The following is a 23,086-nucleotide window of genomic DNA, read 5'->3' on the forward strand; positions in this document are numbered from 1 at the left end:
TTCTAAGCAAAAGAAAAGAAAATCTCGCAGTACAAACTGATGATGTGAGATTTTTCTTTTTCCATTATTTAAAGACTTGTTTTTCAGTTTTTAAAAAATGGCTGTGAAAAATACGAGCCATGAAAAGATAATCAGTAAATTGAATTTTTGAGAAAGGTAAATCTCAAAAGAAGAAGAAAATAATTCCAAATTTTACTTTTATTTTATATTGTACATATTGTGTGTATAAAAAGAAATTAATTGAATGTCCAATACATCTATCTATTGATAAATAAAGTATTACCACAAAGAAAAAAATTTTAAATATATCCAAAGTATCGCTTTAGTTTTCTGAGAAGTTCTTTGCTGTCTCGATGATCTGGATAGGCTTTCAATGATTTCTTCACATAATTAAAACTCGTTTGAAGATCACCAGTCTAAAATTAGTTACAAAAATTTTGAAATTTATAATTCTGAAGAGTTGAGAATTCAAAGTTTTGAGTTTTCGAATTTTTAGAACTTTCGACGTTTTCAAAAGATAAAAAAAAAAGGCCAATTTTCAAGTCGAAAATTAAAAATCCCGAAAGTTATTGAAAATTTCAATTAGGGAATAAAATAATGATGAAATCATCACCTGGAAGGCGAGATAAGCTGAGTTGAAATTCGGTTCATATGAATAAGTCCCGATATTTGCGGCCGCATGAAAATATGTTCCAGCGGCAGTTAAATGTCCTTTTTTAACTTCTAAAACTCCAAGATTGTTGAAAGCTAATGCGTGTCTATTATCGGCATTTACTGCAAGTCTTAAACTTTCGTCGGCCATTTCCAAATCGCCAATTGACTGAGAATAATGAGACGAAAAAATTAATTTCAATTACATTAATTTATCAAATTTAATAGTTGAAAAAACACTTACTATCGCAACAAGAGAAATATTGTACCAAACATCGGCTATTGTTTCTTCACTTGCAAGATTAATAGCCCTCTCGAAACAAGAAATCGTATGATCAAATTGTTGCGAATAAAAACAACAGAGACCTAAATTATTGAAAAGCTCGGTATTATAGACGCCCATTTGAAGGAGCCTCCTGTAATAAGAATTTTTATTATTAATAATTTGATTTCTTTTCTTTAAGATAATTGAATTTTAAAAAATTATTACCCTTCGAAGATTCATTATTTTCTTTCTTACTGAACTTCTTTAAATCAATTATTCTAAAAAAATTTCCAAAATTTTTGCATCATTTCTAAAAATTTGTTACTTTTCCATTACTTTGAATAAAATTCCCAAACTTTTCTTGTTTTTGACTATTTTTATATACTATCTACTATTTTAATAAAAAATTTCACAAAAAAATTGAATGATTTAAAAAAATGTTTATAAATTTTTTCACAACGATTCAATTATTTTCATAAATAAACAAATTTTCACCGGAATTCAATTATTTAAAACAGAATTTTCCTGATATTTTTCGAAAAAAAATCAATTATTTAAATAAATTTTAATAAAATTCTTCGAAACAATTCAATTATTTTCAGAATAATTGAATTAATTTGTATACAAATGTAATTAAATTCCTTGAAATAATTTAATTATTTTCAACAAATTTTAATAAAATTCTTCGAAAGAATTCAATTATTTTTATAAATAATAAGATTATTCTCAGGAATCCAATTATTTTCATAAATAAAATAAAATTCTTCACTGGAATTAAATTATTTTCATCAATAATAAAATTTTCAAATCAATTCAATAATTTAAAATATAATTTTTCATAAAATTTTTCGAACAAAATAAATTATTTAAAATTTTTTTTATAAAATTCTTCTCAAGAATTTAATTATTTTTAAAAATTTTATTAAAGTTTGATGACAAAAAATTTTTTTTTCATTAAAAATTGTAACAAAATCCTTTGAAAGAATTCAATTATTTTTCTAAATTTTAAGAAAATTCTTCGTTAACATTTAATTATTTCATAAATAATTAAATTCTTTGCCGGTATTCAATTGATGTTAATGCAATTTCAATAAAATTTCTCAAAAAGAATTCAATTATTGTTAAAAATTTTAATAATTTATTAAATTAAAATTATATTATTTACAAAGATTTTGATGAAATTTTTTATAAGAATGCAATTTTTCTTTTAAAACAATTTTAATTAAATTTCTCGAAGGACTAATTATTTTTTTAAAAATCTTTTGAATAAATTTAATATCTAATTGTTAAAAATTTGATGAGTTAAATTAAAATTAAATTATTTTCAAAAATTGTGATAAAATATTCATCTTAAGAATTTGATTATTTTCAAAAATAAATAAAATTCTTCACAAGAATTCAATTATTTATATAATAAATAATAAAATTCTTCAGGAAAATTAAATTATTTTTAAAACAATTTTTAATTAATTTTTTGAAAAATGCAATTATTATTGAAAATTTTACTAAAATTCCTCGAAAGAATGCAATTACAGTAGAACCTCGATTATCCGAGGTAATGTGGGGAAGAGGTACCTCGGATAATCGAAAACTCGGATAACACGGAACCAATGAAAATTTCAAAATTTTAAATTATTTTTCATGTGTTTAAAGTGTTAGAATAATATTAAATGACAAAAATGGACGAAATTTTAAATGCAATGATCACAAATAGTGGTTTTGTAAAATTTATTTTCCAAATTTAGTCGCTCGATCCGTTTTATCCGAGTTATTCCGCATTATCCGAGCATGTTTTGTGCCTCGGATAATCCGGAATCTCGGATAATCGAGGCTCGGATAACTGAGGTTCTACTGTAGTTAAAAAATTGTATTAAAGTCTGGTGATAAAAATTCAATTATTTTCATAAATAATAAAACTCATCGCAGGATTTTAATTATTTTTAACATATTTTTACATTAATTTCGCTAAAAACGCAATTATTCTTAAAATTTTGTTTAAAAATCTTCGAAAAAATTTAATTATTTAAAAATTAATAACAATCTATTAAAATTTTACCTGTAAAATCGAAGTGCAACTTCCGGTTGATCGTTATAAAAATAATGCATTCCAATACTCGCGATAGCCTCTGGATCTGAGGCGTCTTCCTGTATAATTGTTTTATAATACTTTATTGACAATGCTGAATTATTCAAGCCTTCATAAAGACGAGCCATTTCTGTTAATATTGAACCCTACGCAAAAAATTATTATTATTATTATTATTATTATTATTTTGATAAATTACAATTTTTGATTTTCTATATTTTTTGTGTCGATTAAAATATTAAAAAGCTTTCAATTAAAAAAACCTTTTAAAATTTAATTATTTTTTAAAGTTCCTGTCACTTTGCTTCGAATATTCAATTATTTTTTAAAATTTAAACTAAAATTCTTTCTTAAATCAATTCTTATTAAAATTCAAAGATAATTGAATTTTTCAAATACATTTTTTTTAAAATTCAATTATTTTCCAAATGTTTAGTTACAATTCTTCAAAAAATACAATTTAAAAATAATTTTAAAATTCTTTGCAATACAAAAATTATTTTAATAAAATTTGAGAAAATTTCTGATTTTTTCATTTATTTAAAATTAAATTTTAATTTTTAATTATTAATATTAGGATTATTATATTACATCTTTTGGAAAATATTCCAATCCGGCCTTACAAGTGTCCAAGGCAGCCAGTGGTTGATCGAGTCTGATGTAAATTCTTATAAGTCGAAGTAGAGTCTCAATGTGTTTGTAGTCTTTTAAAGCTGATCTAAATTGTTGTTCAGCATCTCTAGTCAAACCAAGAACGTAATAACACTTTCCCATTGCCACCTTCCAATACCAGTCTTTTGATTCTTTAGAATTATTTGCATTCACCGCCAAATCGAGAGCCTGATTTTAATTATAAAAATCCATCAATTGGTAATAAAAATATCACTCAATAAATACACAAATATTTTTTTTCCAAAAAAGAAAATTCATATTTCGATCTTTTTACTTATTTATATAAAAACCAAATTTTTATAATCCAAAAGTGAAAAAGTAAAAAATAGATGAATAAGAAAATAAATAGTTTCTTATTCATCTATTTTTTACTTTTAAAATTTCTCTGATAAAATTGTGCTAAAAATTGGTAAAAATTGATTACAAATTTCTTATAAAAATATTTTTTTTTACTTTTAGAGACTTTATATATTTTTTCGTTTAAATTAAAAGCAACTTCTTTTTAACTTACAATTGTTGGTTCTCGCTCATGATAGTAAATGTATTCAAATAAAGGTTTAGCAACTGTCATGTCTTTCGCATGTTTGGAAATATTGAGTCTTGATAATTGTATAAATGGACCTCCAGGTTCACTTAGCATTGAAGCAGTTCCCAGTCTAAAGTGCACAGAAATATATTATTATTTTTCACTTAAAAGGAAGTTGAAAAAAAATAAAAAGAAAATAAAGAATTTTATTTGTAATTTAAAAAAAATAAAATAGAAAGAAAATAAAAAATGTTATTTACAATTTTTTATTTACCTTATATTAAGACTTGAACTGGCAGTAATTGGTTTCGCTGACATTGATGTCCTGGGTGTTTGTAGAGCCTGTTCGAGATTTTGTGCTGATCCCGATTGCGTTCCAGGTCGAATTACTCCGGTTAGGGGTCTTCCTTAATAATATGAATTTAATAAAACTAAAATAATATTTCTTATGCGAATAAATAATTCGTTGGAAAAGGGGAAATTTTAATTTTACAAACCGGTTTGAGTTCGAGGACGAAATGCTTGACCGGGAATTGCAGTTCCTGGATTTCTCAACGATGTTCCTGGCCTGGGAGCTGTTGCCACTGCAGGATTATCTAACACCGAATCCGCAATTCCTTCCTCTTCGGCTTCAATATCGTCCACGTAGACTAATAGCGTCAGAGCACGCATTTTTAAGACCCAAGTTGCCTAAAAATAATACAACAATTATTGATAATTTTTAATCTAAAATAATTAAACTCTTGAATAAAATTTTATTAAATTTTTTCAAAATAATTTAATTCTTTCGAAGAAATTTAATAGAAAGTTTTTTAAATAATGGAATTTATTCGAAAAATTTCATTTAAGTTGCATTGAAAATAATTAAATTCCTGCGAAAAATTATATTATTTATGAAAATAATTGAATTCATGCGAAAAATTTTATTATTTAAGAAAATAATTGAATTCTTGTGAAGAATTTTTTTATTTATAAAATAATTGAATTCCAGCGAAGAATTTTGTTATTTATGAGAATAATTGAATTTTCTTACAAAATTTTTTCGACGAATTTAATTAAAATCCTGACTATTAATAATTATAATAATTATGATCAAATTTTTAATTCTAATTATAATTAGAATTAAAAATTTGATCATTGAATTTTATAAAAATTGTATTGAAAATAATTGATTCCCTGAGAAGAATTTTATTTAAAAATAATTGAATTGTTTGGAGAAATTTATTAAATAAGACAATTGAATTCTTTCAAAAAAAAAATTTAATTAAAAATTTTATAAAATAATTGAATCTTTTCGTAAAATTTTATTAAAATTGTATTGAAAATAATTAAATTTCTGCAAAGTTTTTTTTGAAATTGTATAGAAAATAATTTAATTCTTGAAAATAGTTTTACTAAAATTTTTGAAATCAATTGAATTACTTCGAAGAAAATTAAAATTCTTTCAAGAAATTGAGTTAAAATTGCATTGAAAAAAAAATTCCTGTTAAGAATTATATTCAAATTTATAAAAATAATTGAATTTTTGTGAGGAATAAAAAACTTTTTTTAAAAAATTGAAGTGTTTCAAAGAATAATTTTACTAATTTATTTTATAAAATTATAAATAATAATTAGGTATAATAATAACAAAATATAATAATAATACTTTATGATTTACCTTATCAAGTGGAGTTTCCTTCAAGATTTCCGTACATAATTCAACACTTTCTTCATATCTTCTACTTCTAAATAAAAAAAGTGCGTCTACAAATTTTCTTGACATTATTTCTTTTTCTTTTGATTATTTTGGTTATATTTCTACTTCGTTTGTGAGTAAAAAAATTTATTCCACGTATTTACAAAGGACAGGTGGACGACTAGAATCTACACCTGTTATGGTTGTACGCTTACGTAGTGGACAGTTTTATCGATTATTTTCCTCACTGAAAAATTAATAACATAAAATCAATTTGTAAAAGATAAAAAATAAAATTAATTTATTATATAAAAATATTTTTACTCATCACTGTTTATAACTTAACAGAATTATTCAAAAATGCAAAAATGGCAATTTTTGAACGATTTTCTTTTACAATTTAAATGCAATAGGTAGTCATTTATTTTTGTTTTTGAAAATATAAACATTTTATTGCATTGATTGCATTGTATATTTTTAAAAAAAGACGAAACGAATTAAAAATTACTTATTTAATAAAATTATCTCTCTCTCAATTTGTTATGTAAATTTTCAACAAAAAAACTTGGGGAAATAATAATTTAATAGTAAAATAATATGAATTATCAAGTTTCTTCATATAATTCAAGGTTAATTGACGAAAAAAAGTGTGATTTGAAAAAATTTTTAATTTCTAATAACGACTTTTTAACAATAATGACAATAATATTTTTTTGAAATTTGTTTAGTGTTCAGGAAAAATTTGCACAATTTTTGAGTAAAAAAAATATTGAGGAGCAATGCACCGAAGAATCTTTAACAGAATTAAAAAAGGCATTTATGGTAATTTGAATTTGTTTACTAACAATTAGGTAAATTTTTTTTTTTGATAAAAGAAATTAAATTTCACAATTTTTGTTAAGAAAAATAAATTCAATTTTAATTAAAAAATAAATTCAATTTTACTGTGAACATAAAAATAATTTTTAAATTCAGAATTCAGAAATGAAAAAAATGGATAAAATTCAATTACAAAATGCTTTTCAAGATATTCTGCATATTTTCTTGAATGATGAGGAATTTGACGTTGTTTTTAAAAAGGTTAAAAAAGAATAATTCAATTTTTTAATAAAAAAAAATCTTCTTAGAGACTTGAAATATTTTCGCTTATTAAATTTTTTTTATTTATAGATAAATGCAAAAAATGACGGATTGGTAAATTGGGACGAATTTATATCCTATTTACTCTTAGAAATGAAATGTAAAGATGTTGCCCGCCATTGGCAACCAATGGACCCGCCAATAACCGGGATTCCAATTTTAAAAAAAAGTCATCATCGAAATCCTATTTTTAAAATAATTTTTTACCCCGATATTCTTTCAGTATGTTTAGTTTCAAAAAATTAATTACAATCGTCTGTTTTTAATACAATGGTTGCCACTAAAATTTAATTTCGTTTTTCGTTCACTTTTTGTTAATTTTCGAAGAGAATTTTTACTTTTTTTCCCGATTCCTATAAAAAAATAATTACAAAATTCTAAGCATTACTTTTTTAAAAAAATATTTTAATATTCTTTTTCAAGATTTTTGATTACAATTTTTGAGAATTAAATTTTATTTTCAAAACCTGCAATTAAAAGTCTTCAAAATTTAATTTTCAATAAATTTGCATTCAATTTCTATATCATTTTCAAAATTCAAAAAAACAAGTAATTAATTTTCAATAAAATAAATAACATTTTTTAAAAATATATTCAGAAAATTTCAATTATTTTTTTTATAAAAATTTAATAACAATTAAAAAATAGAATCAATTTTATTTCCCACTGAATTTCATTTGACTTTCTTGATTTCCCTGAGTTGTGGCAACCCTGTAATAAAAAAATGAAATATATTAACAGTAAAATCTAAATTCTACTACATTCTATCAGAATAGAAATTGGAACTTTCTACGAGGATGTTATTTAACAGCAAGCAAAGATGGGAGCATAAATTATTTGTCAATCGACTTGAAATATCAACGAACTGTAAAATCTTCAAATCGTCAGTCTATTTAAATATTAATTTTATTCTTTATTTTTTCAAGTTATCAAAAATTCTTTTAAATTAAAAAACGTGATTTAATTCTTTTTTCTGAATTCCAATTTTTAGCTCTTATGAAATTTCAAACAACAATGATTACCGATATAATTGCAATGCCAGATATTAGAATTGTTTGTACAAGTTCAGTTGAAAGAGATTTGAGATTTTACGATACAGTTGGAAATCGATTTGATCTCCGTGTAATGGTAAGAAGAAAAGAAAAAATAAATTTAGAATTGAATTAAAATTATTATAATTATTATTATTATATTCTTTTCTTATAGATAACTCATTTTCAATCAGCAATAGTGAGCATGAATTACTATTTTAGTAAAGATATAAAAGAACAATCATTTATAATTTTGGGTGATATGAACGGAGGAGTAAAACTTTTTTCCTTTTCTCCAATTGATAAAGGACCTTTTAAGCATTTTACGAAACAAGACGTTCTTCAAATTCAATATAATGCCGTTCTTGCAGTAAACTTGAATTTCATTTTAATTTAGTTGGAAATATTTAAAAATTAAATCTTTTTTTGTCATAAAAAGAAACAACAAAATTGAATTAAAAAAGTGACGGAAATGAAATGAAATTAAAAACTAAACTATATGAATTAAAAAACTAAACTAAATTAAATTAATTAAAAAATAATTTTCTAATTTTCTGTATGATGTAAATTTCTCCACAAGGAAGAACTAGAAAATTTAAAAGTTAGAGAATTCAATAACTTACACGGTGATTGGGTTTCCCAAGTAGCTTATTACGGAAGTCTCAAGTCATTTATTTCCTGCAGTAAATGTTCAGAGAACTCACTGATAATTACGAATCCAAGTAATGCAAATTTGTGTTATAAATTCCATGTTGCCAAAGGAATCAATTGCTTCAATTTTTGTGAAGGTGAATCTGAAAGAGAAAATAAATAAAAATAAAAAAAAATTTTTAAATAAATTTAAACTATTGTAAATTTTTCTTTTTTCAAAGATAGTCAGATTTTAGTGACAGGAGGTGTGGATTTTTTAATTAAAGTCTGGAATCCCTTTATTCCTAAAAAGACAAAAATTACTTTTTACGGTCATCAAGCGCCAATTTCGGCTATTTTTATTCAAAACAATGGCAAACGGATTTTTTCATTGTCACAAGACAGATGCATTAAAGTTTTCGATATATTTTCACAATCCTGTATGCAGGTATGTATAATTATTTTATTTTTAATTAAAAATTATTTTTATATATTAAATTTCCGAAAATAATTTTAAAAAATTGAAACAATTGAAAACTAATTTTTTATTTCAAATTTCTTAGACGTATAGAAATCTACCAAAGGAATTGGGAAATAATTTTCCAATGTCTGCAGTATTCAATAATTCAACGCAAAAAATGATTATTGCCAATCAAATGATAGCAATTGTTGATTGTGGAAAAGTAATAGACGAAGATATTTCCGACGGATATTCTCACACAAAATCCGTTTCCTGCGTGCTGTATAATTATTTATTTCAAGTGGTACCTTTCTTTCTGTGTTAAGAAATATTAAAAAGGAAAAAAAATTCAGAATTCATTTTTCAAATATAAAATTAAATTTTTTCCTTTAGATTGTGTCAACAAGTTTAGATTCTTCGATAACAGTTTGGAGTCCATGGCTTGGGCAAAGATTGAGTTTTATATCGCAAGCACACGGTAAAAGGAAAAATGAAGAAAATTATACAGGAATTGAAATTACAGCAGCTTGTTTTGATAATACAGAGCAATTATTAGTGACTGGAGCTAGAGATGGTTCAATAAAATTGTGGCAATTTAATACTGGAACTTGTCTTCGTGAAATGATGTCCGAACCCAACAGGTTCAAAATTAAAATTTTAAATTTTAAAATTGAAATTAAAAATTAAAAAAATGGAAATTAAAAAATTAGAAAGATTAAATTAATTTAATTAAATTACCTTTAAATTTAAAAATTAATTTAAAACATTTCTTTTATATTCTTGAAAAAAAAAACCAGTGAAATAACTGGACTCGCGTGGTACGACAATAAAATTTTTAGCGTCGGTTGGGATCGAGTAATCACCGAATTCACCGAAACTGAACTTGGAATTTTTAAAAAATCATGGGAAACTCGTCACACTGATGATATAACTTGCCTTTCAATAAGAAATTCCCAAGCTTTGGTGACTGCTTCCTACAATGGTGAAATTATTCTCTGGCGATTGGAAACTGGTCAGCCGTACAGAATTTTCCTCGCGAATAATCCAACTGGAAGGTAAAATTAAATATTTATACATCATTTCATAAAAATAAGAAACTAAATGAAATTATTTAAATTTTATTAAATAATTAATTTTTCTTTAATTCCCAACAGGAAGGTGATTGATTTTAGAAAAGATGCAAAGTTCTCCGCGTACGTTTTTAATTAAAAAAATTAAATTAAATTAAAAGAAATTAATGTTTTTGTTTAAAACAAAAAAATTAAATTAAAGGAAATTAATTTTTTTGTTTAAAACAAAAAAGTATACTTTTGATTTACCTTTTTGATATTAGATCAAAAAATGTGAAATCGATCAAATATCCTCAAAAATCCGCAATTCAATCGGAAGAAACGGCAATGAGACCAGTGGGAGTTACTGTCGCTTTGTTCTTAAATTCGAGAACAATGGCACCAAATATTGGAACTCTGATGATTGCGCTCGAATCGGGATTGATTCAGGTTTGGACTCATCATCCCGGTGCTGGTTTTTTGGAAGCCTTCTCAGCAATTCATAAATATGGAGACTTTGTCACATCAATGGCCACGGATCCTCAAAATGAATTCCTACTAACAGGTTCAAAATAATTAAAATAAAAAATAAAATTAAAATTAAAAATTTTAATGAATTATAAAGACACAAATCCAAATTATGATTATATTTTAAAATAATCAAATTTATAGGACATAAAGAGGGATATATCAAAGTTTGGTTGATAAAAAATTACATGTTACCGAATCCTGCAAAAATTAATATGTGTGAATTGAGACTTGAATTTACATTTCTTTGGAAGGATAGAATAAATGGAAGGGCCAAAAGGGCCGTTAAGGATCAACCACATCCTGTTTTATTGACATCATTAAGGGGGCACAAACAATCGATTAATGCTATTCAAATTATACCAGAAGCTCGAATAATTATAAGGTTCAATTACGAAAAATTCTAGTAAAAAATTACTAATAAAATCGTTTAGTAAAAAAAATTGTTTATTTTTGTTTTTATCTTCTTTTTTTCTTTTTAATATGAAAATTTCTTTTTCAGTGGATCTTCTGATCATACAATTAAACTTTGGACCTTGGGCGGTCGTTATATTTCAACATTGGGGACTTTTAAGCCCTGGACTCCAATTTTACCCAATATTCCTGTTCAAAATTATTTATGTGATTATCAACTGCCACCAGAAGTGAAAAAATCGGCCAGTTTTACCACCATGAAGGTATTTGTAAATATAAATATTAATATTTAATTATTATTAATATTTAATGTAAATATATTTAATAAATAAATATAAATATATTTGATAATTAAATATAAATATATTTGATAAATAAATATAAATATATTTAATAAATATTAAAATATTTATTTTTCAAGAGAAATTAAAATTTTTAATAATTTCAATGTAAAACCGTTTTAAAATTTAACTATTTCTAAAAATCACAACTGTAATCATACCAAAATTTAATTGTTTTTTTTTGTTTTAGAAATTTTTTAAAATCAAAAATATTCAAAAACTTTAAACAATTTTAGAAAAGTAATAAATTAATCATTTTCTAAAGTAAATATTTAAACATTACTAGTTTCAAAACAATTAAAATTTTTGAAATTTTCAATTAAAAAAAATCTTTAGAAATTTAATTAATTCTAGAATTAGTTCTAGAAGAATTAATTCTAGAAATTAAATTATTTCTAAAATTTCAGACTATAAAGCTTCAAATATTCAATTATTACCCCGAACTCTAATTTGAAATTCATTTTTAATTAAATCAATTCTTACGAGAAAGATTTACTAGAATTTAACTATTTAAATACACAAATTAATAATTGATGGAAAAAAATTTCTTTCTTTCATTAAAATTTAAAGAAATAATTGAATCTTGACAAAAAATTTTATTAAAATTGTGTTAAAAGTAATTGAATTCCTGCGATGAATTTTATTTTTTTATGAAAATAATTGAATTCTGAGGAAAAAATTTATTAATATTTTTTAAAATAATTGAATTCTTTCAACGAATTTTATTAAAATTTAAAAGATTATTTCAATTATTTAAAAAAAGTAATTAAAATTTTAAAGATAATTGAATTCTTGCAATGAATTTTCTTTTTTTTTGAAAATAATTGAATTCTTTCGTAGAATTTCATTAAAATTTAAAGAAATAATGGAATCTTGTCGAAAAATTTTATTAAAATTGTGTTAAAAATAATTGAATTCTGAGTAAAAAATTTGTTAATATTTTTGAAAATAATTGAATTCATTCGACGAATTTCATTTTAATTTAAAAGATTATTTCAATTATTTTAGAAATTTAATTAAAATTTTAAAAGTAATTGTATTCTTGCGATGAATTTTCTTTTTACTGATAATAATTATTCAATTATTATCAATTATAATTATTAATTTTTTTTAATTTTAATGAAATTAATTAAATTCCGATGAAGAATTTCATTAAAATTTAAAGAAATAATTGAATTCCAGCGATAAATTTTATTTTTTTATGAAAATAATTGGATTCTTTCTAAGAATTTCAATTTAATTTATAAAAATTAATTGAATTCCGACGAAGAATTTTATAAATTCTGAAGATAATTGAATTCTTTGGGAAGAATTTCGTAATTTATAAAAATAATTCAACTTCTATCGAGAATTTTATTTTGTATCAAAATAATTGAATTCTTTCTAGGAATTTTATTGAAATTATTTTAAAATTAAATTTATTAAAGTTATAAAAATTGTTGTATCAAAGGTTCTTCAAGGAGGTGTCAAGTTAAAAGTAGTGAAAGATAAATTGGAAAAAGTTGAATTAATGAAAAAACTCACAGAAGAAAGCTCCACACATTCATCTCTCTCAGCGGGTGATTTAGCGAATCAATCGAATCATTTGAACGAGGATTTAATTTTTGACAACTCAGCAGGATATGTAAGTTTTTCGTTTTCTGAAAAAAAGAAAAAAAATGTATTAGTTCAATTTTCACTTTCTCTAAAATTTATAAATTTTTTACGAAGTTTACTTACTCTTCTCAATTTTCATTACTCTATTTTCTTTCAATTCTCAGAAATTTTTTTTAAACTTCGAAAATTATTCTAAACCTAAATTTATTTTCCTCCGATTTCTTTTTAAAATTTTTTTTTATTCTCTTTTATAATTTACGAATTAAAAATTAATCGATTGATCAAAAGGAATAATAAACATAATTGAATTTTGTTTAATTTTATTTATTAAATAATTAATGAAATTAAATTTTTTTTTAAACATAAATACGGACATTCATAAATATTTGATTGATATCTTCAAACATTTAGATTCCAGTTTACAATTATTTAAAGACAGATGAACTTGAACGTGTAATAATTCCTGCACCATTGCTCATTTAGAAGTAGCACGTGCGTATCTATTCTTTTCTTTTTTTAAAGAATTAAAATCATTAAATTCTTTAAGAAGCGTCGTTATAATTAAATGTTTAATAATATAAAATATTTTCCAGAAGAAATTGACAAAAATTTTGTTATTAAAATCATGTGCATCTGTTTTTTTCCATTTGGGCCACATCATTAAAATAATAAAAAAAGCAGTTAAAATTTAGAAAAAAATTTTAACCAAATTTATCGCTAAATCGCATATTAATTTTTTTGATAAAAAATAACTGTTTATTGAGAAACAATTTTTATGCCTATACATTGTTTCAATTATTTATAAGAAAATATGTATAAAAACATGCCCAGCGATTTGCCGTCTCAAAAATTTCCTACTCTTTTCATTTTTCTAATCGTTTTTCTTTTCCTCTCACACACTCAATACTTTTATTAATATATTAAATTTAATAATAATCCGTGTTGAATTGATAAACAAATGAATGCATGCGTTTAAAAAAAAAAATTCACTCTAAAAAGTCACTTTAAAAAGTAAAAAAATTGTAACAAATTTAGAAGCGAAGTTTTCTTATACTAAATTAATAAAAAAGTACTTGACGCTTCTCAACATTAAAAATAAAATACTGTAAACAAATATTGATTATGAATCGAAGCATTTTTCAATTTACTTTCGAAAGTTCCTTATTTGAATTAAAAGGATATTTAAGAATCATCTTTTTTTTTTCTTTTAAAAAAAAGTTATTTCAATTTATTGCATCCATCATGGAGAATCGAGGTGGCGTCTTCCAAATTGCACTCGACGTACGTTTCAATCTGTTTTTATCAATTCCCTGGAATAATTCGGATAAATCTGGTGAACATTTTCTAACATTAAAAAGTTCCATTACTGCTTGCATTGGAACATATTCCTGCATTGCCAAGTGCTTGAGTCGATAAGAACCTAAAAAATTAAATATAACAATTAATTATCGATAAAGAATATTTTAGCAAGATTTTAATTTTATTTAAAAGACTATTAATTTTTTAAAGAGATTTTTACTTTTAGCCCAAGTTGGAATATCATGTTTTGGCCTCAGCTCATCATCAGAATCACTATCAGGCTCACTATCGATTTTGTAGCTGTTTATTAATTTATTTTGAGCCGTTGCTTGTTTCTGTAATACATTAAAATAATAAATAGATGAAATAAATTTCAATATTAAAATTGTGACAAAAAAAAGAAAACTCAGGGTTTTTACAAATTTTTCTTCGCGGGAATTCAATTTTTTTTTTCTACGTAATGAAATTCTTCGCAAGAATTCAATTATTTTCAATAAAATTCTAATAAAATTCTTCGCAAGAATTGCATTCAGTTATTATTTAATTATTTATAAAAATTGTAATAAAATTCTACGCACGATTTGAATTATTTTCAAAAAATTGTAATAAAATTTAAGAAACAAATTTTTAATTATAATTATTAACAAAAAATGATGATTTTAAAATCTTTAAAGAAAATGTTGAATTTTAAGAAATTCGGGTTTTTGAATTTTTGATTTTTTACTAAAGAGTGGAGACTATTAAATAAGTAAAGTATTTTTGAAGAGCCCAAAAATAATGAAGCTAAATGCAGTGAAAGAGAAGACAAAATGTTGAATTTTAAGAAATTCGGGTTTTTGAAACAATACTCAATTTTTCTTATAAGTAGCCAAATTCATCGCAAGAATTAAATTATTTTTTAAAAATAATAAAATTCTTCTCCAAAATTCAATAATTTTCAATACAATTTTAACAAACTTCAATAATCAAATATTTAATTATTTTCTATATTTTAATAAAATTCCTGGAATGAGTTAAATTATTTTAAAAAATTGTAATAAAATTCTAAGAAGAATTTAATTATTTTAAAAAAATTTTAATTTTAAATTCAATACATAATTAAATGTTTAATTTAAATTAATTGGAAACACGATTATTTTAAAAAATTGAAAGAAGTTGTTCCTAAAATTCAATTGCTTACAAAATTGTCAATTAAAATTATTCATGAAACTCCATTATTCAAAAAAAAAAAGAAATTCTTCAAAAGAATTTAATTAGGATTTTGAGAAATTTTAATAAAATTCTTCGAATTACAAAATTCTTTGCAAGAATTCAATGATTTTTAATAGGTACATTAATTTAAAAATTTAAAATATTAAAACTTTTTTTTTAAGAACAAGAAAAATAATATATTAATTTAAAAACCTTTTAAAATTTAATTATTTCTTAAAATTTCAAATCAAATTCTATTTTTAAATCAATAGTTATTGAATATCAACGATAATTGAATTACTTAAATACGGACATTTTTGTAAAATTTAATTATTTTTCAAAATTTTAATTACAATTCTTCAAAAAATACAAAAATAACTTGAAAATAGTTTTTTAAATAAAGAGAAAATAAAATTCTTTGAAATATCAAATTTATTTTAATGAAATTTTAAAAAATTTCCTATTTTTTCATTTTTTTAAAATTAGTTTCGAAAATTCAACTATTTTCAAAAAATTTTAATTGCGATTCTTTAAAAACGTCATTGTTTTAGAAATTCTAAATAAAATTTGTCAAATTTCATTAATTTTTGTTTAATAAATATTTGAATACTTATTGTTATTTATTTGCCCAACAGGAATGGATTTCGTTTAATTTGAGAAAGAAAATTCACAGACTGTTTAAGACTTGTAGATACCCTGAGAAACTAAGGTAAATTGAATGTAATGAAATACCTTGGCTTGAGCTGACATCATATTAACTTTAATTTTTGCCATTTCAGCAGCAGCTTGTTGGGCTTTTATTTCGGCAATTCTTCGTTTCTCAACTTCTTGCTCCCGTCGCTTTTGCTCGGCCAATTGCCTCTCCGTTTCCTCTTGTTCTCGTAGTCGTTGTAATCGCATTTCTTCTTCTAGTTTACGCTTTTCTTCCTTCTCCTAAGAAAAAGAAAAGATTGTTTAAAATTATAAAACAAAAAATTGTAATTATGTTACTTTCTATTAGTTATAAATTTTAAGTTAATTTAAATTTTAAATTTATATTTTTAAATGTATTCAACATTGTACGTTGTTATTCATTTAAATGCATTGCTTTAATTTATATTTTTTATATGTTAAATTCCAATACCAAAACACGTTTTTGATAAGCCATTCGCTTCTTTTCATTTTCAATTCTCTGAATCTCTTGTAAGTGTTGCATCTTCTTTTCTTTATCAGCTTTGTCCTTCTCCAACTGTAATCTTCTTTCCATCTCCTGCCTTTCTTTGGCTTCCCTCGCGAGACGATTCTTTTGCTCTTTTTCTTCGCGTTTTCTGTACAAAAAAAAGAAAGTATTATTAAAATAAATAGTACAAATCTAGAAATTTTTTGCATAAAATTTGTAGAAAAATCTAAAGTTTCACCTTTTTCTTTCTTCCGTTTGGGCTTTCAGAAGTTCTTCACGTTTCTTTTTGGAATCTTCTTCTTGTTGCTTTCTTTTTCTTTCCTCCAATAATTTATCATTTGAAGTCGGCTTTTGTGCAGATCCTTTCACTTGAATAAATGTGTCCACATTCGTCACAATATTTGTGCGCGATCCTGTCATTGTCTTGGAATACTAAAAATTTTTTTTTTAATTTAACGATTTTCAAAAATTTACAAATATGAAAAATTAGTTTTACACTTGGGGAAAAATTTTGAAATTTGATTATTTATTATGAAAGTAATTTATTTTTCAAATTTTGCATTAGGAACTGGTTTTTAATTTAAAGATTTTTTTATTATTTTGAAAAGAAAACTCACGTTAGAGAGAGATTGAGGATTTGATGGTGTCGTGAATCCTCCTCGACTAGATGAAGAAGGCATTGGTGGTCGAATCTTCGAATTTGGAGTTGTTCTGAGCTGTTGTTTTTGCACCAACTTATCATTTGTAGGGAATTTCAAATGCGAAGGATTCTAAAAGGAATTTATGTAAAATATTTCTTTTAGCTCGTTATAAAAATTATAATAAATATAATGTTAATTATATTCATATTATAAGTATAATTAAATCGAGTAAATAGTATTTTTATTTTAGTAAAAAAAATTGTAAAAATAATCGAAGATTAGTGGGGAAAAAAAAAATGTTTTACCTCTTTAGCGTCTTCAGATTCCTTAGCGTCCTTTGCGCGGGAAATTTGTTTCGCCTTAGCGAGTGATTTGCGTGCCAATTTTTGCGTAATTGAAGAACTGGACGAACTTTGATCGGTGTCACTGGCAGCAGCAAGAGCTCGAGTTTTTGTTCTCGTGAGTCGCATTCCCGTATCAACTTCAATTGGGTTTGAAAGTCCAGCTTGTTCAAACGCCTCAATCTTCTTTTTCACCGATTCCTTCGAATAAGGACTGAATAACATATTTTTCTTTAATTTACTCTTCGACTCTTGATTCTTTTCTCTATTAATTTCGCCAAGTATTTTCCTACCAGGAGTCAAATCAACTTCCTCATCACTCAATAAACTCGATCTTGTTACTCGTTTCTGCTTAACTTCAATCTCCCTCTTCTTCTCAATTTTCTTCGACATCTTCTTTTCTTTCGGCAATTTTCTCTCTGGCGATGATTCGTCGTCTGTTATCAATGGATCACTTTCGGGAACTGATTTCATTTTCGTTAAAGTAACACGAGGAATTGCAACTGGAACGGTAAATGCTTCTTTAACAAGTTCATTTGATTTTCCACTGCGAGTTCTTGAAATTCTTCCATTTTCCGTAATTGGTTTAACATTTTCAAGAACAACGGTTAAATTCATCATTTTTGTGTGTGTTTGATTTTGTGATGAGGAATTATTTGTGAGTGTATCATTATTGTCGGCTTGATTTAATATACGAGTTTCATTTACGACATGAGTTTGATTGTTGAGTGATGTTTTTGAAATGACACGAGTTTGATTGCCGAGGGATGTTGGTTTCATTGTTGAATTCATTATGGGAACTGCTTTGCCGATTGCATCTTCGTACATGGAAGGTTCCATAGTGTCATCGGGACTTGGACCGTCAATGGTTTCATCAATAATGTTTGCTTTCTTTGAATTTGGTTCGGAACTTCGTGGCGAGAGTGTTCTCTTTGATCCTCGTGATTCAATACTGTCGAGTTTTCGTTTCATCGTGGATTTATTTCTTGTTGGAGCTTCAAAGATTTCCTCCTCGTTTGAACTCAAAACTGGATCTTCGATTTGTTTACTTCTTGTTAATCTTGTACTTGAACGAGGCTCTTTCTTTATTTGTTTCTTCGGATGATTTGACTCTTCTTCGTCCGAGCTTCTTATTGAATGTAGACGTTTTACTTGACTCTCACGTGCTGTAGAAGCCTAGAGAAAAAAAATGTTATAAAATAAGGAAAGTTGTTTAAATTTTAAAATTAAATTTTAAAATCTGAAATTATTTAAAAATTGAAGTTTGTATTTGAAAATAATTGATTTTGTACACACCTTGCTATATGTTGTATTATCACTATCGTCACTGGGTCTTCGCATTTTACTATTGAGAGTAATAGACTGCTGTTGCCTAATAACATCACCAGCTTTTTTCAACGCTTCTCTCTTTGATTTTCGTCTTGTATCAAGTGGTTCATCACTATTCTGAATTTCAGACTCTTTTCTTAATGTTTTCACAGTTAATTTTTCGATTTCTACCAAATCGTCTTCTGGTATTGTTTCAATTTTCTTCAAATTCTTCTTTCTCACTACTTTTGGAGTTTTTGGAATTAATGGCCTAGATGACGATTCTTTTATTTGTTCAAATAATGAACCCATTGATTCTTTACTTTCATTAACAATATCAACGAGAAATTTTGATATTTCTGCTTTTTCGGCATTTAAACGTTCCATATCCGAAGATATAATTTGTAATATTCTGTCCCTCGTCCATCCTTCCATCGTGGAAATCTTTTTTAATACGGAAATAAAAAATATAAATTAAATAACAAAGATAAAATTTCTATATTTTATTGAAATAGTTTCAAATCAAATCAATAAATAAAGTTGCAAAAAAGAGAAAATTCTTCAATTTCAAAATACAAAATACTAAAAAATATTTTTCTAAACACTAAAAAAGGATGCAAGAAAAAATTTTTTTTTGTTGTAAAATAAGTACAAGCTTCGTACTTGATAATTAATTTTAAAAAAGTAACGAAAAGAAGCTTAAAAACTGAAAATAATAAAAAAAAGTAGTTAACGAATTAATTAAACTTGACTCAATTTTTTTTATAATTTCTTAAATAAATTCAAAAAAAAGAATAATTTTTTTAAATGAATATTTAAAAACCTATTTATTTTGTTTAAAGGAATAAAAATATTTCAAATGATTTCAATGTAAGGCATTTTTGAAATTTAACTATTTCTAAAAATTACAAAAGTAATTCTTTTAAAATTCAATAATTTTTTTCTTGAAATTTATAAATAAAATTATTCAAAACTTTAATCATTTTATTTTATTTAATTGTGAATCGATTCTTATTAAAAAGTTCTACGAGAATTCAATTATTTAAATAAAAAAATAAATAATTTATTAATTAATTGAATATTTCTTAAAATTGAATTCTTTTAAAGAATTTTATCAACATTTTTGAAAAAATTTGAATTTTTACGAAGAATTCCATTAAAAATTGATGATAATTAAATTCATTCGAGAAATGTAATTAAAAATGAGTTGAAAATAATTATTACACTCTTAGAAACAAATTATATTAATTTTTTTAAATAATTGAATTTTTTTGAGGAATTTTATTCAAATTTTTAAGAATAATTGCATTTTTAGCGGAATTAATTTAAAATTATATAAAAAATAATTGAAATCCTGCGATGAGTTTTATTATTTATGAAAATAATAATTGAATTTTTGTCACCGAACTATAATAAAGTTTTTAAAATAATTGAATTCCTGAAAAGAATAATGGTAAATAATTATATTATTTATGAAAATAATTGAATCATCTGTAGAAAATTTTCTTATTCATAAAAATAATTGAATTATTACGAAGAAATTAATTAATTATTTATTATTTGTAAATAATTGAATACCTGTGTAATTTTTATTATTTATGAAAATAATTAATGTTTGCGTAGAAAATAATTGATTTCTTTTAAAGAAGTTTATTAAAATTTGTGAAAATAATTAAATTCTTTCGAAGAATTTTATTTATGAATATAATTAAATTCTAGCAAAAAAAATTTATTAATATTTTTGAAAATAATTGAATTCTGTCGAATAATTTTATTAAAATTTTTTGATAATAATTAAATTATTTCAAGGAATTTAATTACATTTGTATAGAAATTAATTTAATTATTCTGAAAAATGTTATCAATATTTCTGAAAATAATTGAATTGGTTCGAAGAATTTTATTAAAATTAAAAAAAGAATTGAATTCCTTGAGAAAAATTTTATTATTTATGAAAATAATTGAATTCTTTCGAGGAATTTTATTACTTATTAAAATAATTGATTTCTGGACAAAAAAATTTATAAATACTTTTGAAAATAATTGAATTACATTGAAGAATTGTATTAAAATTTGTGAGAATAATTGAATTCTTTCCAGGAATTTAATATAAATTGTAATGGAAATTATTTAACTCTGGCGTAAAAAGTTGTTAATATTTTTGAAAATAATTGAATTTTGGAAAAGAATTTTATTATTTACAAAGATAATTGAATTTTTGACGAGAATTTTATTATTTATAAAAATAATTGTCTTTTTTCGAAAAATATTAGGAAAATTCTATTTTAAATAATTGAATTCATGTGAAAATTTTTTTATTTATGAAAATAATTGAATGATTGCGAAGAATTTTATAAACATTTTTTTTTAAATTATTCAATTCTTTTGGGTAAATTCTCAAAAATGGAAAAAAGTAGCTTTTAGTGTAACAAATAAAAAAGAGTATCCAAATAGTAGCAAATCGTAAAAAAAAGTAGTAAACAGCAGGTTTTTAGTAGATGAGTGCGAGGCCTGTAATTATAAACAAAATTCCAAGCAATTTACAAACTACAGATAAAAATATAGAAATTATAGCAATAATTAAAAAAAAATTTCAAAAGACAAATTTAATACATTCAGTATTAAAACACATGCTAAGAAATGAAAATTTTCTTTAGTGAATCTTTTTAGCGGGCTTTTTACTGCTTGCCTGTATGCAATGGCCATTGAAAAGAGTCTGTCACAACTACATATAGTTTATATATAGCTTGTGTTAGCAACAAAATTTTGTGAATTCATAACCAAATGTAGAAAACAATTTTCAGAAACAATTTTCAAAAAAAATTTTCTCGTTTTATAAAAAATACTGTTGATTATTTACTCACTGTGATTGAAAATAAGCAGATGAAATCTTATTTACTGTAGAAGGAGAAGAAGTTTATGTATAAGGTACATGCACGACAAGTTGTGACAAGCGCAAGTATATATAAATGTTTGTGATTAAAAAAAAGTTTCGTCTTCCTTGGATTTAAAAACACACTTCAATACTCACATTATTGCACAAAAACTATAAACAATATACTTTATTTTTCACGTACATTTGCAATCATGTCTTGTTTAAACCTGCTTTTTTCCGGTGTGCCTGCGAAAATAACGTCTTTTTCATTCAAAAAGCCAATTGCGACATCTGCACGCTTGTGTAGAATGACAATAATGTGAATGTGTGCGCGTCTATCGCAACGCTCGACGGGAAAAATTCGAACTTCCGGAGAAAAAATAACCGACAGTCGTTAAGGTATAAATACTGCTGGTAAATTAGTTTTCTTGAGATAATTATGATTCCATTTTTTATTACCAGATGTCGTATCTAAGTATTTTCTCGCAAGTGAGCTAGTGAGCAATTTTGCTAATTATTTCATTATTATAATATAAATAATTATAATAAAAAAGTGTTTAATTATTATATGTTAAAATTTGAAACTGTAGAAATTATTGTTAAATGTATTTTTAACAACAATAATTAATAATTAATTAATTAGTTTTCTGGTATATAATACTTTTATTTTGTAATAAAAGGTCTAAATTAATATTATAATAGATGTTGATACGTCATTATATTATTTAAACATAACCTTAAAAAGTAAGTTAAATAATTTATCATAAAAAATGCAATTTTTTTACCTATTAAAATAATAGTTTTTTACTATAATATAACTTTATATAATAATATTTTCTAGTTTTTAAATAGGATCTTATTTTCATTCAACTATTTCTATTTATTCAAAATTCACTAATTTTTCGAAAAATTCAATTCAAAATGAAATTGTTAAAAAACAGTTCTTCCAATTAAATTTCTAAGCAATTGTTAATATTTACACAGATATAAATTTGAATTAATTCTTTTTCAGGTAACATAAAATATACCAATAAGGGTCAGAGGAGTTAAGCCTTTTAAGTTTTCCATTGTAAGCATCTAGGTCTAATTTGCATCTTCTAATGCGTTTTCTTCCTCCATTGAAAAAAAAAGGTTTTTCGAGGAATATTTCTAAGTGTGCCAAAATTATCAGCCATAAACCAATCTCTTTATAAATCCTTAATGGT

The 23,086-nt window shown here is 23.7% G+C and overlaps 3 protein-coding genes across 4 annotated transcripts; 1 reads left to right on the top strand and 2 right to left on the bottom strand.

Annotated features, from left to right (window-relative positions):
- Positions 1–278: 278 nt before the first annotated feature.
- On the bottom strand, positions 279–8,798 carry LOC122507750 (tetratricopeptide repeat protein 8). The gene is made up of 10 exons (XM_043620662.1): positions 8,673–8,798; positions 5,861–6,125; positions 4,698–4,890; positions 4,475–4,607; positions 4,186–4,330; positions 3,594–3,842; positions 2,973–3,148; positions 896–1,067; positions 614–820; positions 279–416 (listed from the first exon to the last, which is right to left on the bottom strand). Exons 2-10 carry the CDS (start codon positions 5,963–5,965, stop codon positions 300–302), a joined length of 1,497 nt encoding a protein of 498 aa, XP_043476597.1. The 5' UTR covers positions 5,966–6,125; positions 8,673–8,798; the 3' UTR covers positions 279–299.
- On the top strand, positions 6,872–13,197 carry LOC122509770 (WD repeat-containing protein on Y chromosome; the record flags this gene model as incomplete). Its single annotated transcript, XM_043624048.1, has 14 exons — positions 6,872–6,958; positions 7,049–7,240; positions 7,790–7,901; positions 8,010–8,146; positions 8,225–8,419; positions 8,630–8,837; positions 8,922–9,127; positions 9,243–9,443; positions 9,533–9,780; positions 9,937–10,194; positions 10,443–10,753; positions 10,861–11,101; positions 11,219–11,393; positions 12,922–13,197. Coding segments are annotated over exons 1-14 (2,847 nt in total), but the record flags the coding sequence as incomplete, so codon positions are not given.
- A 178-nt stretch (positions 13,198–13,375) lies between these two features.
- On the bottom strand, positions 13,376–22,273 carry LOC122507138 (inner centromere protein A-like). 2 transcript variants are annotated; one of them, XM_043619736.1, is made up of 9 exons: positions 22,084–22,273; positions 18,995–19,450; positions 17,663–18,874; positions 17,334–17,486; positions 16,955–17,148; positions 16,681–16,864; positions 16,290–16,490; positions 14,587–14,701; positions 13,376–14,487 (listed from the first exon to the last, which is right to left on the bottom strand). In XM_043619736.1, the coding sequence occupies exons 1-9, from the start codon at positions 22,093–22,095 to the stop codon at positions 14,291–14,293; spliced, it is 2,724 nt and encodes a 907-aa protein (XP_043475671.1). In that variant the 5' UTR covers positions 22,096–22,273; the 3' UTR covers positions 13,376–14,290. The 2 variants fall into 2 exon arrangements, with proteins under 2 accessions (XP_043475671.1, XP_043475755.1); XM_043619820.1 differs by having other exon boundaries at positions 21,871–22,177.
- Between the last annotated feature and the right edge of the window lie 813 nt (positions 22,274–23,086).

This window comes from Leptopilina heterotoma, unplaced genomic scaffold, assembly GCF_015476425.1.
Source record: "Leptopilina heterotoma isolate Lh14 unplaced genomic scaffold, ASM1547642v1 Lhet_0, whole genome shotgun sequence".
NCBI classification, from domain to species: domain Eukaryota; kingdom Metazoa; phylum Arthropoda; class Insecta; order Hymenoptera; family Figitidae; genus Leptopilina; species Leptopilina heterotoma.

Bases quoted from the DNA above. Each gene is read 5' to 3' on its own strand.
- LOC122507138 (XM_043619736.1), bottom strand. The intron at 17,487-17,662 runs GTAAAACATTTT...AATTCCTTTTAG, and splicing joins AATCTGAAGACGCTAAAGAG to AATCCTTCGCATTTGAAATT. The intron at 16,491-16,680 runs GTATTGGAATTT...TCTTTTTCTTAG, and splicing joins CTTATCAAAAACGTGTTTTG to GAGAAGGAAGAAAAGCGTAA.
- LOC122507750 (XM_043620662.1), bottom strand. From the start codon at position 5,965: ATGTCAAGAAAATTTGTAGACGCACTTTTTTTATTTAGAAGTAGAAGA. The intron at 4,331-4,474 runs GTAAATAAAAAA...TGTGCACTTTAG, and splicing joins AGTTCAAGTCTTAATATAAG to ACTGGGAACTGCTTCAATGC. The intron at 3,843-4,185 runs GTAAGTTAAAAA...AATTAAAATCAG, and splicing joins ATGAGCGAGAACCAACAATT to GCTCTCGATTTGGCGGTGAA.